General features: G+C 46.4%; 1 protein-coding gene across 16 annotated transcripts in view; it reads right to left on the bottom strand.

The window, feature by feature from the left end:
- Positions 1-15,366, bottom strand: part of Etl4 (enhancer trap locus 4) — a 463,673-nt gene that overhangs the window by 270,331 nt on the left and 177,976 nt on the right. For all 16 annotated transcript variants that reach the window (XM_063276268.1, XM_008771907.4, XM_039096217.2 and 13 more), the window contains exon 2: positions 10,882-11,165. In XM_063276268.1, coding sequence (XP_063132338.1) covers positions 10,882-11,165 — 284 coding nt within the window. The remainder of the gene's footprint in view (positions 1-10,881; positions 11,166-15,366) is intronic.

Here is a 15,366-nt window from a genome sequence, read left to right as displayed (position 1 = left end):
GCCATTTCTCAGTTCTCTAATCTCTAAATGTTCCCAAGCATCAGGGACAGATAATACAGACCACTTGGTGACATTCTGAAGGGTGTGGAACAGGCTGAATAATAGAATGAGACCTGAATACGGGTCTTTTATTTTTAGGGGGAAAGGGGTGGTTGAGACAGGGTCTCTATGTAGCCCTGGCTGTCCTGGAACTATGTAGACAAGGCTGGCCTCATGCCTGCCTTGGCCTCCCAAGTGTTGGGATTAAAGGTATGTGCCACCATTCCCAGGTTCTGAAACCAGGGCTTGGACAGCCCTTTGTCCTCCTCCAACCGGTCACTGTTCTCCTTCTCCTCCCTAATATCTGCGTGTCACTACACACTTCTGGTTACATTCCAGAATGTAGCTGCCACCCTGGGCCTTATCACTGTCTGTCTGTCTAAACACTGAGGCTGTTACCAAGCCAATTTCATCATCCTTCTCACATGGCACTGAAAGCTAATTTTTAAACTTTGCCTTTACTCTAATCCCACGCCATGGTCCAGGTCTGTGAATCCATACTTTCTGCTGGCATTCAAAGCTTAGTTAGCAACAACACAGCTTCCCTCTCCTTGAATCCACTGACGTTCTTCTTCAAAGTCCTCTTCTGCCTTTCTTAGGCTGGCCACAAGGAAGCCACCTCCATTCTTGTCTCAACATCATCTCTCTAGCCCTTTCATTCTGGAAAATGCCATCCAATCAGGGTCCCAGACACAGGCGAGGCCTTGGGATGCAGAGGTCAACCAGGAAAACAGGACTCCTTCATTCCTTTGAGACTGCATTCAAATTCTGATTCCCCAGTGTGAAATTCTTCCCTCCTAACTGTTCCCTCTGTGCAATGATCTCCTGCAAGCTTGTGAGGGGCATGGCATCATTTCCAAATATAATACACAAGACCCCAATGTTAAGCGTGCGGGTCAAACTGGTTTTGCAAAAAGTGAGTATTTCTTTTGTCTTCTCTTCCGGCTTCTTTCTTATTTTTTTTTCTTTTTCACGTTACTAGATATTAAACCTCATTCAGATTAGGCAAGCACGGTATTGCTGATAAATATCCCAGCCCCAATACTGAATGGGGGTTTTGAGTAAGAATGGTCCTAATAGGTTTATAGGTTTGAATGCTGGTCACTAGGGAGTGGCAATTATTTGAAAGGATTAGGAGGTGTGGCCTTGTTGGAGGAAGTGATATTGGAGGCAGGCTTTGTGGGTTTCAAAAGCCAAGCCAGACCCAAGGTCACTCTCTTCCTGCCGCCTGGGGATTCTGATATAGAACTCTTATCTACTTCTTCCAGCACCAGTCTGCCTGGATGCCGCCATTCTCCCTGCTATGATGATAACGGACTAAACCTCTGAAACTGTAAGCCAGCCCCAATGGAATGCTTTCCTTTTTAAGAGTTGCCGTGATCAAGGTGTCTTTTCACAGTGATAGAACACTGACTAAGACACTACCCAAGATTCATTCACTCCGAGTATTAGCATAGTCAAAGATCATACCAGTCATTTAATTTTGATAGCCAGGAATTCCCCCCCCCCCAAATTTGAAACTTTCTTCCCTCTCCTGAAATAGCTGTCAACAGCCTGGGTGCTGGGCTGGATGGTTAGCAGCCTGTTGCTAGCCCTCCTTACCAAGCAAGGTTGGGACATGCAGTCAGCGTCTCCTGCACTGGGGATGACTGCCCCCATCCTGCTCTTCCCACCACAGCACTATTCTCCTTCATCTGTGATTAAGAAAAGGCCTCAAGGAAATGGTTGACTCACTACAGTCATGAAGCCAAGTATCTGAACACCTGTAAACTCCCTTCAGACCCCAAAGTTCACACATCTCCCACTGAAGAAACTTGTCTTGGGAGGCCGATTCTGGCATCTGTCCTTCGTGTACAATGCCAAATCCATGCGGAGTGTGTCTGTCCATAATAAACCACCTGAATGAATGACTTCAAGACAGATGGACAGATGAGCAAGCAAGCCAAGAAGCAGCCTGACCAGCACCAGACAGGAAGGCAACCTATTGTCTGCGAATCCGTGTGCACCTCTGCTCCATACTGAATCATGTTGGTCTTTTCAAAAGCCCCAAACCCAGGATTCTCCATCTCCTTTGGTGGCAGTTCTCTCTGGGCTCTGCTGAGGACAACTTCCTGCCTTGGTCTAGCTATACTTTGCTTCTGGCTTCCCCTTACTCCCCAGCTACTGCACCAAACTCTTCAACAGTTGGATTTTACTGTTCTCAAGACTCTCTCTCTTGCTTTCCTACAACACCAACTCAAAGAAAAGTTAATGCTGAGGATGGTGGCAACCAATTAAGTGTGGATCAAAAGCTACATGCGGAAAGCGATGCCTATTTAGAATTCCTCTTCTCTTTCTGTATCACTTCAGTCAACAGCAAATGGAAATTTTTTTTAGCAAAATTGCAACTTCTGAGTGTTTAGCCTTTTTATTTGCTCCTCCTCCTCTTCCTCCTCTTCCTCCTCCTCCTCCTCTTCCTCCTCTTCTTCTTCCTCCTCTTCCTCTTCCTCCTCCTCCTCTTCCTCCTACTCCTCTTCCTCCTCTTCCTCTTCCTCCTCTTTTCCTCTTCCTCCTCCTCTTCCTCCTCTTACTCTTCCTCCTCCTCCTCCATTTTCTTCTCTTCTTCCTCACTCCTACTACAGGCTACCTTCACGGAAGATCAGAGGTTGATATCAGATGCCAGCCTCTTCACTTGACATTTTGAGTCACGGACTCTCAGGAACCTGGAGGTGTAGGCTGGCTAGGCACCAAGCCATAAAGATCCTTCTATCTCCTGGGATTACAGACCTGTGAGAATGTGCCTAGCTTTTTACATGAGTCCCAGGGTATCTACATTCAGATCCTCGAGCACTTTACCAACTAAAATACCCTACCAGTGCCCAGGGTTTTTCAATCACTGAATTCTTACTCCAGTCTTTGTAGCAGCTGTGGGTGTGATCCTGGGGCTTGACGTGGTGCCTCACACAGGCTAGGCAACTGCTATAGGGACAATCATTTTTTAAAGATTTATTTGTTTATTTATTTATATGAGTACACTGTTGCTGTCATCAGACACACCAGAAGAGGGCTTCTGATCCCAGAACACATGTGGTTGCTGGGATTTGAACCCAGGACCTCTGGAAGAGTAGTCAGTGCTCTTACCATTGAGCCATCTCTCCAGCCCTACATGGACAATCTTTATGTTACATTTGAAAACGCCATCCCTCTTTGGGCTGCTTTGTGAACTAACTCCTTCATTTGGTAATTTGGTAGCATCATTTCTCTTAAGTGTTTGGCTGTCCTTCCATTTGTGTTTTTACTATTGTCTTTTATTCTGTCTGAATGCAGATGGGCATCGTCATTAAATCCACGCTCATTAACTTTAGACATGTTCAAGTTTGTTTATAGTTTCTCTGAGAAATGTTTTCACACCGATTCTTTTAACACCATCGTATTCTTGGTGCAAACAACCACTAGTCTTTCATGATAGGCAAACTCACCATTCATTACACATAGAACCTGTGACGATGTATGACCTTCTATTTGTTGGCGTGGCACTGACATCAGGAATGCTCTCCTAACGCTCATGATTACTATTGAAACTCAATACTTAACTAACACTGGCAGAGCTTGGAGTGAGACAGCATCTCCACAAGACAGAAGGAGACAGAATTACAAAGCCACTATGTAAGAATGGCTTCTCTGGAAACTTGCTCAACCACCAACATACTTTATACGTGTGAAAAACAAAGACTTTTGTGCTTCGTGTAGTTTTAAAAGAAATGTGTTACCACCTTACCTGTGAGCTGCTCCCCTACCAGCCCCTCCAGGCTCAACTCCTAGCCTCTGCCAGCACTGAGCGGGCTTCTCTTTCTAAGCTGCCTTTGCTCCATGAGGGGTTGTATTACCAGCCCACTCCCAAGACCCTAGAATGTGCAGATAATAGAGACTCAGACAGCTTTATTAATTTAGAATTTCCCTGCTAGGCACAATTGATACTTCCTGCCTTACCAATTTATTGACTTTGCTTTTCCTCCTGTTCTAAACTTAGTGGCTTGTATCAGTAATCCACATGATTGCAGTATTCACTTTCCTCCAAGGCATGGCAAAGAGCCCCTCTCTCTTTCCCAGTGTCTCCTTTTCCTCTTAGGACCCAGAAGTCCCACCTCTACCTTCCACCCAGCAATTGGCTCCCGGCCTTCTTTATTGACAAGTCAAGAACCAATTGGAGAATAAGACCTTAGTGACGGACCCTCCCCTTACACTTTTGTGCTGAACCACAATCCACCACAGATGAACTACAAGGTCTGTTTGTTATACAGGCATGGTCTGAACTAATACATGAGTTTTTAGGTATCTTTCTCCTATCAGGATTTGTAGTCTTAGAACCTGGCTACTAAAAACATAGTATTTAGAATGGGAGTATCGGCAGACAGAGTCTATACCCTCTAGTCGCCTGGTTGACTTGAAATGTTCTCTGCTCAAAACAAAGAACAAACTAACAAAAGAAAAACAAACAACAACAACAAAAAATGGTCCTTGTTTTTTGCTCCAACATGAGTTACCTCACTCAACAGTTTATGGTTCTGAGGCTCACCGTAAAGTTCCTTAAGTCACCAGAAGTGTGGTCTAGAGACATTTGCTGTGCTACTATTCCATAGGGAATGCTTTCTCTACTTCTGGGTGAGGTCACAACAGCCATGGTTCTTAACAATGGCGACCTATTTCTCCTTTTGCTCATCTTTCCCAGTCCCACCCATTTCCACAGTGCTGTTTCACTCACCCTGGTCGTTTCCCTGTGACCATGAAGGTGTTTTTCCCCTATCATCAACACCGTCACTATTTTCTGTGAATTTTGAGAGAACGAGCATCAAACTGCCTGAAATTTATCAACTTTAAACAGAGCTTGCTTCTGAAAAGCTACCCTTCTGGGGTGAGAGAGAGAGATGGCTGGAGGGTTTAAAGCACAGGGCTCTAGCAGAGGACTGAAGTTCAGTTCCCAGCATTCACAGGGAGTTCACAACTGCCTGTCATTCCGGCTCCGGGGGATCAGATGACCCTGGCTTCCAAGGACGCCTGCACTCACGTGCACGCCCGCATCCAGATACAAAAGTTAGAGTGAAATCTTTTGAACAAACAAAAGACCCTCGCTCCTCTGAATCAAAGACAGCTAACACGTTTCTGGTTTTGTCTTTAACTTTGCAAGATGAAATTGGTGCAGACCTTCCTGGAACTTAAGTCAGTTAAAGGAATAGAGAACTCGGAACCCAGGCCCTGAACTCCTGTTTCCAGGCAGCTTGTGCTCATTTGTTCTTCAGTCTTGCTTGTTTTTATTTTTTTATTTTGTAGCCCAGACAGGACTCAAAGACAAGACCCACCCACCCCTCCCCTCCAGCTTCCCTGGTGCTCAGCCTGTAAGTATACCCGGTCAATCTTTGTCCGTGAATGCCTATTTCTCCACTGTCTTGAACACAGCACTACCTCTCATTCATTAATTCTTGTGGAGTCTTGGCCATAGTGCTAAATACCTACATACATGAGCACTTAACTCATGAAATCTGAATTGATTCTTTTTTTTGTTACATGTGTATAAGCATTTACCTGCACATCTGGATGTATACCATGTGCGTGTCTGGTACTCAGAGGCCAGAAAAGGGTTGTGGGCTGCTGTGTGGGTTCTGGGAATCGAACTCAGGTCCTGTGCAAGAGCAGCCAGTGCTTTTACCTGCTGAGCTGTCTCTTAGGCCACTGAATTGATTTTTTTAATGCAGGGAAAATCTAAGTCTCAGCCCACTGTTGTGACATAGGGATGTAACCCCAGGTTTTGGGAGGTAAAAGCAAGAGAAGCAGGGAGAATTTAAAAATATGTTTTAGAAATACACCAAAATTGTTTACTGACAAAGGAAAAATAATCCTCCTCAGACACTCAAATCTTTGTGCCGGAAAGGAACCAGGATTCCAAGTCCTCAAAATACGCAGGTGGCCACAAAGCAGAATAGAGCAATGCTAGAATTGCCGTGGAAGCGGCCCTGATGGGTTCCGTGATACAAATCTCACAGAGCTTCAACTGAGCAAGGCAAGAAGACATCAGCCCCAATCCCACAGTAATGCACAGAGAAGTCTGCAACCCAACTGTACCCAGCCCCCAGCAGCCAGGCAATGGGACTCCCAGTCTGATGGCCCTGCATAATTTAAAAAGCCCAAGGGACCTAGAGATGGCTCAGGGGGTCAAAGTGCAAGTAACTTCTGAGGCCCATGTAAAAAGCCTTGAGCATCCACAGTCACAGTTCTCCAGACAGCTCGGGGAATTCCTCAGATGCTTGCCTCAACAAGGTGGAGGTGAGAACTGGTTCCTCCAAGCTTCCCTGGTCCCCCCACACATGTGCTCACACGTCCTCGCATGTATACACGCATACAAATAAGTCCATAAATAAATAGCGGAAAAGGCCGAGAGGCAGAGGGAGGGAGGGAGGGAGGCAGTAACGAACACAGCCGTACTGAAGTGTTCGCAAAATCTCTAGGGGACACTGAGGTGATCTCTCAGCTTTTCAGTAATTGAGAGTCAAGAAAATGCCTTCACAGTTTTAAAAACTCAAATACACAGCCAGGGACATGACTCATCGTGTAAAGGCATTTGCCATGCAAGTCTGACAACCTAAATTCTATAGCAGGAACCCTTAAAGAGGTAGAAGGAAATGACTGACTCCACAGACTGACTCTCTCACCTCCACACACACACACACACACACACACACACACACACACACACGAAATACTAAATTTTAAAAGTTTCTCTAGCAGGAGTATTCCCGTACTTAAACTAAGATTCTGCTGCAGGGGCATGCTCTTCTTCTCATGGGTTTGGTAGCAAAGAATTAGAAGAGTCCTAGACGCCCCCACTACCAAGCTATCATGGGCAATGCCACGTGCATCATTTTTAACGTGCTTGTCTACTCCTGTCAACCATGCTGGGGAGACAGCCGGGAACACAGCCCACAAAGGAATAGCTGGTATTTAGTGTCTCCGGGTCTGGAGATGTGCATCAGATGGTGTCCTTTGGCTTTCTCCAAAGGAAAACAAAACCCACAGTCACAATGTAGAAGAACAAAGGGTGGGGGTGGGAGACAAGGAATGCAGACAGACGAGGTGCTGTCTGTAGGTCTGTCTGAAGTGCCATCAAGGTTTCTCTGGTGTTTACTGTGCTGGCTGGGATAGACTCGAAGAACTTGGGCAATAGCTGGGTGCACACAGATGTGTCCTTTTAAACCACCCCAACCCCCGCTTCCTACCCTCACCCTCTCCCACCCCCCCACCCCCCCCCGTTTTAGACCATCAACAGAAAATGCAAAGAGGAAGAGAGGGAACGTGGCATCTGTCAGCCTCAGGAGAGAACAGCAGCTAAGCCACCTCAAAATTCCAGCTCAGGTGCTATTTGGGCGCAGAGATCTGTATCTGAGGCCACTAACCAATCATCTCCCTTTGGAGATCAGTATCTGAGGCCACTAACCAATCATCTCCCTTCCCACTCAAAACAGACATTTATCTTTTCTACCCTTCTTTCCATCCCAGTCAATTCTGGTGGTCCCTTGTGCGTGACAAGCATTAACTTTAAACTTACAAGTCCCGGGCCTGGCATGATGGCTTGGGAGATGGGTGGATTCTTGTGAATTCAAGACAGCCTAGTTACAGAAGGGGGTCCAGGCTGGCCAGGGCTGCAAAGTGAGACCCTGTGTAAGAAACAAGCAACTCTAAAACCCCAACCTTACAGGCCATGACCTTTATGCCTTGGGATAGTGGAGTGAACCAGGATTCTGAGTTCACACTTCCGTTGGTTCAAATCCCAACTTACCCTTAGTGTGTAACTGTAACTGAGTTTGTTACTTCCACACAAGTAGCTTTTTATCGGATATGGTATTTCCTAAAACAGAGACACATAGAGAAGAAAGCCCATATTCCATTGTTCAAATGCATCTCGATGCTCCGAAGCCTGCTTCGAAGAAAAGGGAGTCTTCCTTAATGACACAGATGCGGGCCATCACCTATCCTCACACCAGTGAGCCTTCCCATCTCCCTTCTAAAGTTCACAGCCTGTCTTTGTTTGCAGTGTGAAGGGAAAAGAAAACAAATGTGGAAAAAAGGCCAAACAAATCACATTTCACAACCTTAGGCATTCTGGTAGAATTCTTAGAGAACATTCTTCCACTTAAGGGAGAAACTGAAGATTAACTGTGGACTGAAACAGTTGATGCCGACCCCGTTTCTATGGCGAATCAAAGTCTGAGAGACTTAAACAGCGCACTGGGAATGGATTGGCAGGGTTGCAGACTGTAAACATCGAGCCTGTCTCAGTACCTCCAGTCTGCTTGCGGTAGGCGCTCCCCTCACCTACCCACTTAGCACAATGGCTGAAAGCTCTCCGCTTCCTCCAAGACAGTCTCCAACCTCAAAGGTCAATCTGATAACAGGCCATTGAGAGCCACCGAGGAAGCCTTACATCTCCTGTGACCCTGAACCCTCTCAGACTGCTAAAGAGGAATTGCACACAGCCAAGGAACAAAAACACCCCGTGCCACAGTAGGGTGCTATCGGCGTGGCTGTCGAGATAACAGGAGAAAGCAGGTGGCTCAAGACAGCAGAAAGCAGAGGATCCAAAAGAAAGGATCTGAGATTTGTAAGAAAGAAGTAAAAAAGAATAGCACCAAAGGGCCTGTGTCAGCTTGAAGAAAAGAGGCAGTCTATTTTTAGATGCTTTATTTCACCTTCAAATGTACTTGCGGATGTTTGCATTCATTTGTTCATTCATTCATTCATTCATTCCTTCAGTCGTTCATTCATTCATTCATTCATTCATTCATTCATTCATTCATTCATTCACTGTGCCAAGCACTTGAGTGCTCCCAGGAAGAATCTCAGTTGCACCACGTCCCGGTCAGAAGACAATATTCTTTGTATTCACTTGATGCATTTGTGATTATAACGAAAGCGTATCTTCGGAGAGCTGCCTTCCTCTTGGGTCAGGCCCCCTGTTCTCTTGCTCTGCTGGTTAAGACCCTGGTTAGGAGGGCAGTACTGCCCTGCTCTCACATTAAACCTTTTCTGTAGCTAAGCTGGAGATCGGGAACTGTAAACCCCAAGGTCATCTCCCCTCATTAAAAATGTGCCGTGATGGCTGGAAGGATTGCCACACCCCCAGGCACAAAAACAAAAATGATAACAATAGACTGAGCATAGTGGCTCAGGCCCTCAGTCCTCACTCTTGAAAGGCAGAGGTAGGCAGAATTCTGTAAGTTTGAGGTCAGCCTGGTTTCTATAGAGAGTTCAAAGCCCTCCAGGACTATACAGTGAAACCTATCTCAAACAGACAAAACAAAAAATAGCAATTACTCCTCCTCCTCCTCCTCTTCTTCCCCTTCCTACTCCTCTTCCTCCTTCTCCTCCTCCTCCTCCTCTAGTAAATAAAATCTTTGGGGTGGGGGGTTGTTCAAGATAGAGTTTTTCTGTGTAATCCTGGATGTCCTGGAACTCCTTTACTCTGTAAACCAGGCTGACTTCGAACTCAGAGATGTGCTTGCCTCTGCCTCCTGAGTGCTGGGACTAAAACTAAAAAAGGAAAAGTGCCACAAGAGGATCCTCCCCACCACCTTCTTAGCGTAAAGGACATTTATTTGCCCTAGAGGAACACAAGACAGGAAATAAGAGACAAAGCAAGAGATAGAGGAGAAAGGGAAGTGAACAAGGAGAGGGGGAGGGGGTTTTTAATCCCCAGTGACAAAGGATTGCCTCTGGATACCAAGAAGGATGTGGCCCTTAGACAAATGGCAGTTTATATAAGGTAAAAGGGAAAGCCCCGCCTTAGGATGAGGTGTTTAATTGGGCATGTTAATTAGGTGAGCCGAAGGGGATTTTTGATTGCTGGATTTCAGTCCTTTGGTAGCTGAACCTTGGTAGTCAGCCTCAGGAGGAGGAAGTGGCCAAATAAGAGAGCAGACCTTGGGAGCTAGCTTCAGGAATGTAATCTAAGTTTCTTTAGCCAGGCAGAGAGAATGGGGGAGAAGGGCAAGGCCTGCCAGAGCCACGTTTGCCACGCTCCAGTGGGCTAGACCCTTCATTAAGTATCTTTCCTGAGTGAAATAGGTTGTTTAGACTGCCCGGGTTCAGATTTCACCTCGGCCCGGATGCTCGCCAATCAGTGTAAGCACAAGCCAAGGGTTTGCAAGCCCTTTTCTTCCTCTACGAGTTGGGGAGAAGGAATTAATGAATGCCAAGTTCCCTAGAGTAAGTATTCAACAAGGAAGGGGAAATAAGGGAGAAGGGCAAGACCTGTCAGCGCCATGCTCTCGGCATTCGAGTTGGCCACAGTGCCTTCAAAAGGCGAGCGCCGCCGCCACCACTTGACATGAACAAATCATAACAACAACAAACAAACAAACAAACAAACAAACGATGAATGAGCAACGTGGGGATGTTTTCCTAGTATAAGCAAGGCTCTGGGTCTAACTTTGCAACAACAAAGAAGACCGAGTGGGCGTGGCCTGGAGAGAGGGCTCAGAGCCTTGCGCTCGCCTGGAACCTCAAGTCTGGGAGGGTCACAGAACACCACATCATTGGGCCTTGCTGCCTGCCAGTCTAGCTGAGAAAACACAAGCTCCAGGTTCAGGGAAAGACTGGTCCTCGAATAAGAGCAGAAGAATGGTAGACAAGGACAACTGACGCCCCTTTTGGGCATCTGTACACACGCCCAGGTTTGCATGCACGCATACATATGTGCTACATATATTCACACAGAAACTCGCATGTACACTGGCATGAATGAATAAATAAAAATTTTAAAAATATTTTTTGAATGAGCAAGACCAGGGGAACCGACAGTCTGCTCGCGCCTACCTGGTCCCTCAGCCTCTCCTGGTGGCCCATGATTGCCGTGGCATGGTGGGGGTACTTCTGCTTCAGATGCTCCAGGAACGCCTCTCTCTTCCTATCCATCTCAGACGTTTGCATTCCCAGGATCTCTTTGGAACTTCGGGGCCCACCTAGAGTGTGTCTCCTTGGGATATTTCGGGCGGGCTTGGAAACCTGAGCCCTTGTGTTTCCATTAGAAAGGCGCTCCTTGGGCCTGCGGCATGCTGCATCTTCCTGAGATGTCACATGAAGATTGCTTTTCCCTTGTTCTGCAAGATGAAGAACAAAAGTGCAGCACACAATTAATGATCTCCCAGGCATTTGTAGAATACCGAGAGGGCTTGTGGCAGTTGCTAACCAATTAATGTAACTTAACAGAATTTCTGATTTGTTTTATTTTTCTTTTTAAGCAAGAATGAGGGAAAAAAAACCACTCTACAATCAAAAGAAATTTGAAAAAAATGTATTTTAGATGCTATAACAAATGTCTTTTGCTTCTTTCTGTCATTGAGTTTGTTACAAACGAGAAAGCTTGTTGAGGCCCATCACTGTTTGCAGGTAAGTAGGCTGGCCCTGTGTCTGTAGTTACCGCAGAGTTAACCCCAGGAATTCTGACCATTTGTATACTTTTCATTATAGTTTCAGCCTACTAATGGGATTTTTAAAATAGTTATCATCTGAAGATGCTTCTGACACTTGTCGTTCAGCACCAAGAAGAAAGATAATGATATAACCCTCAGAAGATTGCTGGCACCCGTGAACCTCTAGAAAGCTCTACTTCTCCATTCTCATAGCCCAGGCAAGGGGAAGATTATGGGAGGTAATGGTTGGGGATCTACAAAGTGAATGCTCAACTCTGTGTTCCCTGAAAGGACTCCATCCAAAGCACACACAGCACGGAAAGGACCGTGGGGATGTGTGGATGATTTTGACCTAGGTAGATGGCTTCCAAGCTGGCCTCTCCGAGTCAATAGTTAGAGTCTCTTAGAACAAATCAACTAGGGGGAAGAAGGTCACTGCTTCCGGTTCACATCATGTACAGGGATTTTCATTGTTTTTTTTAAAGGTGAGCAGGAAGGTAAGGACCACTGAGCAGCTGAACGAATCATGAACGCAGCCCTTCACAGCCTTTTGCTTGTTTCTCCGTCTTTGTTTTGTTTTTGAGACAGGGTCTCACTATGTAGCCCTGACTGGCCTGGAGCCTGCTATGTTGACCAGGCTGGTCTTGAACTCATAAAGTTCCTCCTGCCTCAGCCTCCCAAGTTCTGGGACGAAAGGGGTGCACCATCACCCCCAGTTCTCAAGACTCTCTAGAAAAGGCAGAAAAGGCTCAGTGGGGGGGAAGCCCTTGTCCCCAAGGCTAAGGACATGAGTTCAAGGCCCAGCACACACACAGTAGAAGTAAACCAACTCCTACCAATTGTCCCCTGACCTCTACAGGCACATGTGCAACACACACACACACACACACACACACACACACACAGAGAGAGAGAGAGAGAGAGAGAGAGAGAGAGAGAGAGAGAGTTTGGGTGTAAACCATCTCCCTAAAAGCAAGGGCACAAATCCCCTTACACTGTTAGCCTCTCTTTGCCTGGAAACCTCTGTGTACAGATCTCCAAGTGCAGACTCCCTCAGGCAAAAAACAGAGAATATTTTCATCTCTGGCTTATTTCCTCGTCTTAATCTCCAAAGCTCAATGTGTGTCCTGAGAACAATTTTTCTTGTGTACCCCACTTCTCATTACTTTGCTCATTACAACATCTCCATCAGACACTGATGAAGGAAGGAAGGGAAAGAAACAGTCCAATTAGTTACTCTCAGCTTTTACTAGTTTTAGCAGTAAGCTTAAAGGGGCAGAAGACAGATGTTTTGGTTAAAAAAAAATATTGAAAGATTAGTATAATTTTATTTATTTAGTAATAATAATCTTTATTAAGGAATAATCTCTAAGACTCAAATGAATATCACAGTTTCCCTTTTTAAAGCATTTCTTCCCTAATAATGTAGGAGCCACAGAGTTTATTACACAGAGCAAGACACATGGCTGGGGATAGAGCTTAGAGGTCAACATCTTGCCTAGGATGTGCAAAACTCTGAGTCAGAGCCGCAGCAGCACCACAAAAAAGAAAACTAATTCTCAGGCTGAGAGACATATGTGCCAAGAAGACATACAGCTTTATCTTGTGTGTGTGTGTGTGTGTGTGTGTGTGTGTGTGTGTGTGTGTGTGCTGTACATGTATTGTGCATTGGCCAATACATGTACATTGGCCTTTCAAGACAGGTTTCAGCATTAAAATCATCCATATAAAAATCATCTAGGACAGCAAGATTAACGAGCGAGTCTGAAACTCTGGAAAGGATATTGCTTTACATGTAGAAAACACACGCATTTACATTCAGCCATATATATGAACTAAACGTCACAAGTAAGCAGTCAGGCAGAAGCCTCACTCTGCTGGGCTCCATCCAGGGACTGTGACAGCGGGTCAAGGCAGCTGAAGCAGACTCACGTTCTATGGAGTCTCCCATGTTCTTTCCTGAAGTAAACTGAGCAGTCAGCTAGAAGTAGGGTCTTGGAGGTCACTGTCAATCTACAGTCAGCACTGGCCTTTTAGACATCCCACGTACTGGACTTTAAACTCAACCCTTTCTTCATGCTTTTCATGGGGAGAGTTGCGTCAACTTTACGATATTTTTCTATTCCAATTTCACGTTCTTGTGGATTTTAAAATAACGTCTCCAGTTGCCTAACATGAACATGACATGGGGGTGGAAATGGTACCAGCAGCTAACGAAGGAGGCTGACACAGGCCACGCAGCAGACAGAGCCCATCTTTGTCTTATCACCCTTAGTGTCCTCATTCCCTACCAGTCCCATCTGCCTCCGCCCCGGCGCTAGCACCAGAACCTCAGCAACCCAGTCCTGTCCACCGAAAGCCACTTCAAACTCTTCACAGTCACTTAGGCTCTTTCCTCTGCTCTGGGCAACTGCCAGCCCCACACCTGAAAGAGAAATGACATCTGGACCATAGCAGTCACCTGGGGAGAATTCGGCCTTTTAGCTGAGCATAAAACCCAAGGAGAGGCATGCGTAAACAAGAAACGGAACAGACAAAGGTCCATTTTGCCACAATTCCACAGTTACAGTGTCAGACCCAAGTGGGCCAGTTTCACATTATCCGTATGAATGAACAAAAAAGCGCATGCGCAGACCCTCCAGCCGCCAAACAGAAGGGCGGTTCTGTTTCATGTTCTGAAGGAACTTTGGTGCTAAAGATGTAAATATGGGTGTGTCTGGCTGTTTGCTATTCTGGGAATCCTTGTCTAACAAAGTAGAGAAGTTGTAGCCTAAAGACAAGGCCTGGGCAAGGCTGAAAGGCAGCCCTGTTTCCTCTTCCTGCCCCTCCCAAGCTCTTCCAGGGAGCCCACTTCCAGCAAGGCAAAGAGCAAACAAGAGCTTCCAAAGGAAAAATCAGCTCTTAAAGAGTCTCCGGAGCACAAGGGGGGAGGAGGGAGAGGAAGAGGGGGAGGAGGAGGAAGAGGAGGAGGAGGAGAAAGAGGAGGAGGAGGAGGAAGAAGAGGGGGAGGAAGAGGGGGAGGAAAAGGGAGAGGAGGGCAAAGAGCAAACAAGGCTTCCAATGGAAAAATCAGCTCTTAAACAGTTTCCGGAGCACAAGGGGGAAGGAGGGAGAGGAAGAGGGGGAGGAGGAGGAGGAAGAGGAGAAAGAGGAGGAAGAAACGGGGGAGGAAGAGGGGGAGGAGGAGGGGGAGGAGGAGGAAGAGGAGAAGGAGGAGGAAGAAGAGGGGGAGGAAGAGGGGGAGGAAGAGGGAGAGGAGGGCAAAGAGCAAACAAGGCTTCCAATGGAAAAATCAGCTCTTAAACATTCTCTGGAGCACAAGTGGGGCGGGGGAGAGAGAGGAGGGGGAGGGGGAAGGGCAGGCACACCAAAGAGCTGCTCCTCAGAGACTCCAGCTGCAATGTGTCCACATCCTGGGCAAGAAAAGTAGAGAGGGGTCGGGGAAGGCAAATATGAAACGGCAGAGGGTTATAGGAAGCCAAGCATCCGGAAGGAGCGGTCCATACAGCAAACTACGAAGACCAGCCTGGCTGGTAGTGGCTGTGCCTTTGCCGTGTTCCGGTTTGCTCTGCCTGAGTCCGATCACACAGCGAGGGATCTGGGGCTTGGTATCATTTGGTACTTCACAACCTCCTGGGAACCGGCCGTAGTGCAGTTACTTTTCTGGGATATTTAGTTTGTTTTATTTTTATCTTCTTTGCTTTAAATTTTATTTTGGGGGGCTGAAGATTAAAATATATACTAAACACTCACTCAACCATTGAATTATACTTTTCTGAGAATTTATTTCGTGGTCAAGATTAGAGAGTCCAGTGGCTGTCTCCTAATATCTCAACCCTGAAGGCTGAGATAGGAGTTCAAAGTTAGCCTGGGCTACATAGTGAATTCC

Source organism: Rattus norvegicus, chromosome 17 (genome assembly GCF_036323735.1).
Source record: "Rattus norvegicus strain BN/NHsdMcwi chromosome 17, GRCr8, whole genome shotgun sequence".
NCBI classification, from domain to species: Eukaryota; Metazoa; Chordata; class Mammalia; order Rodentia; family Muridae; genus Rattus; species Rattus norvegicus.
The sequence above is the reverse complement of the archived record's forward strand: the minus strand, read 5'-3'. Positions and strand labels throughout refer to the sequence as shown.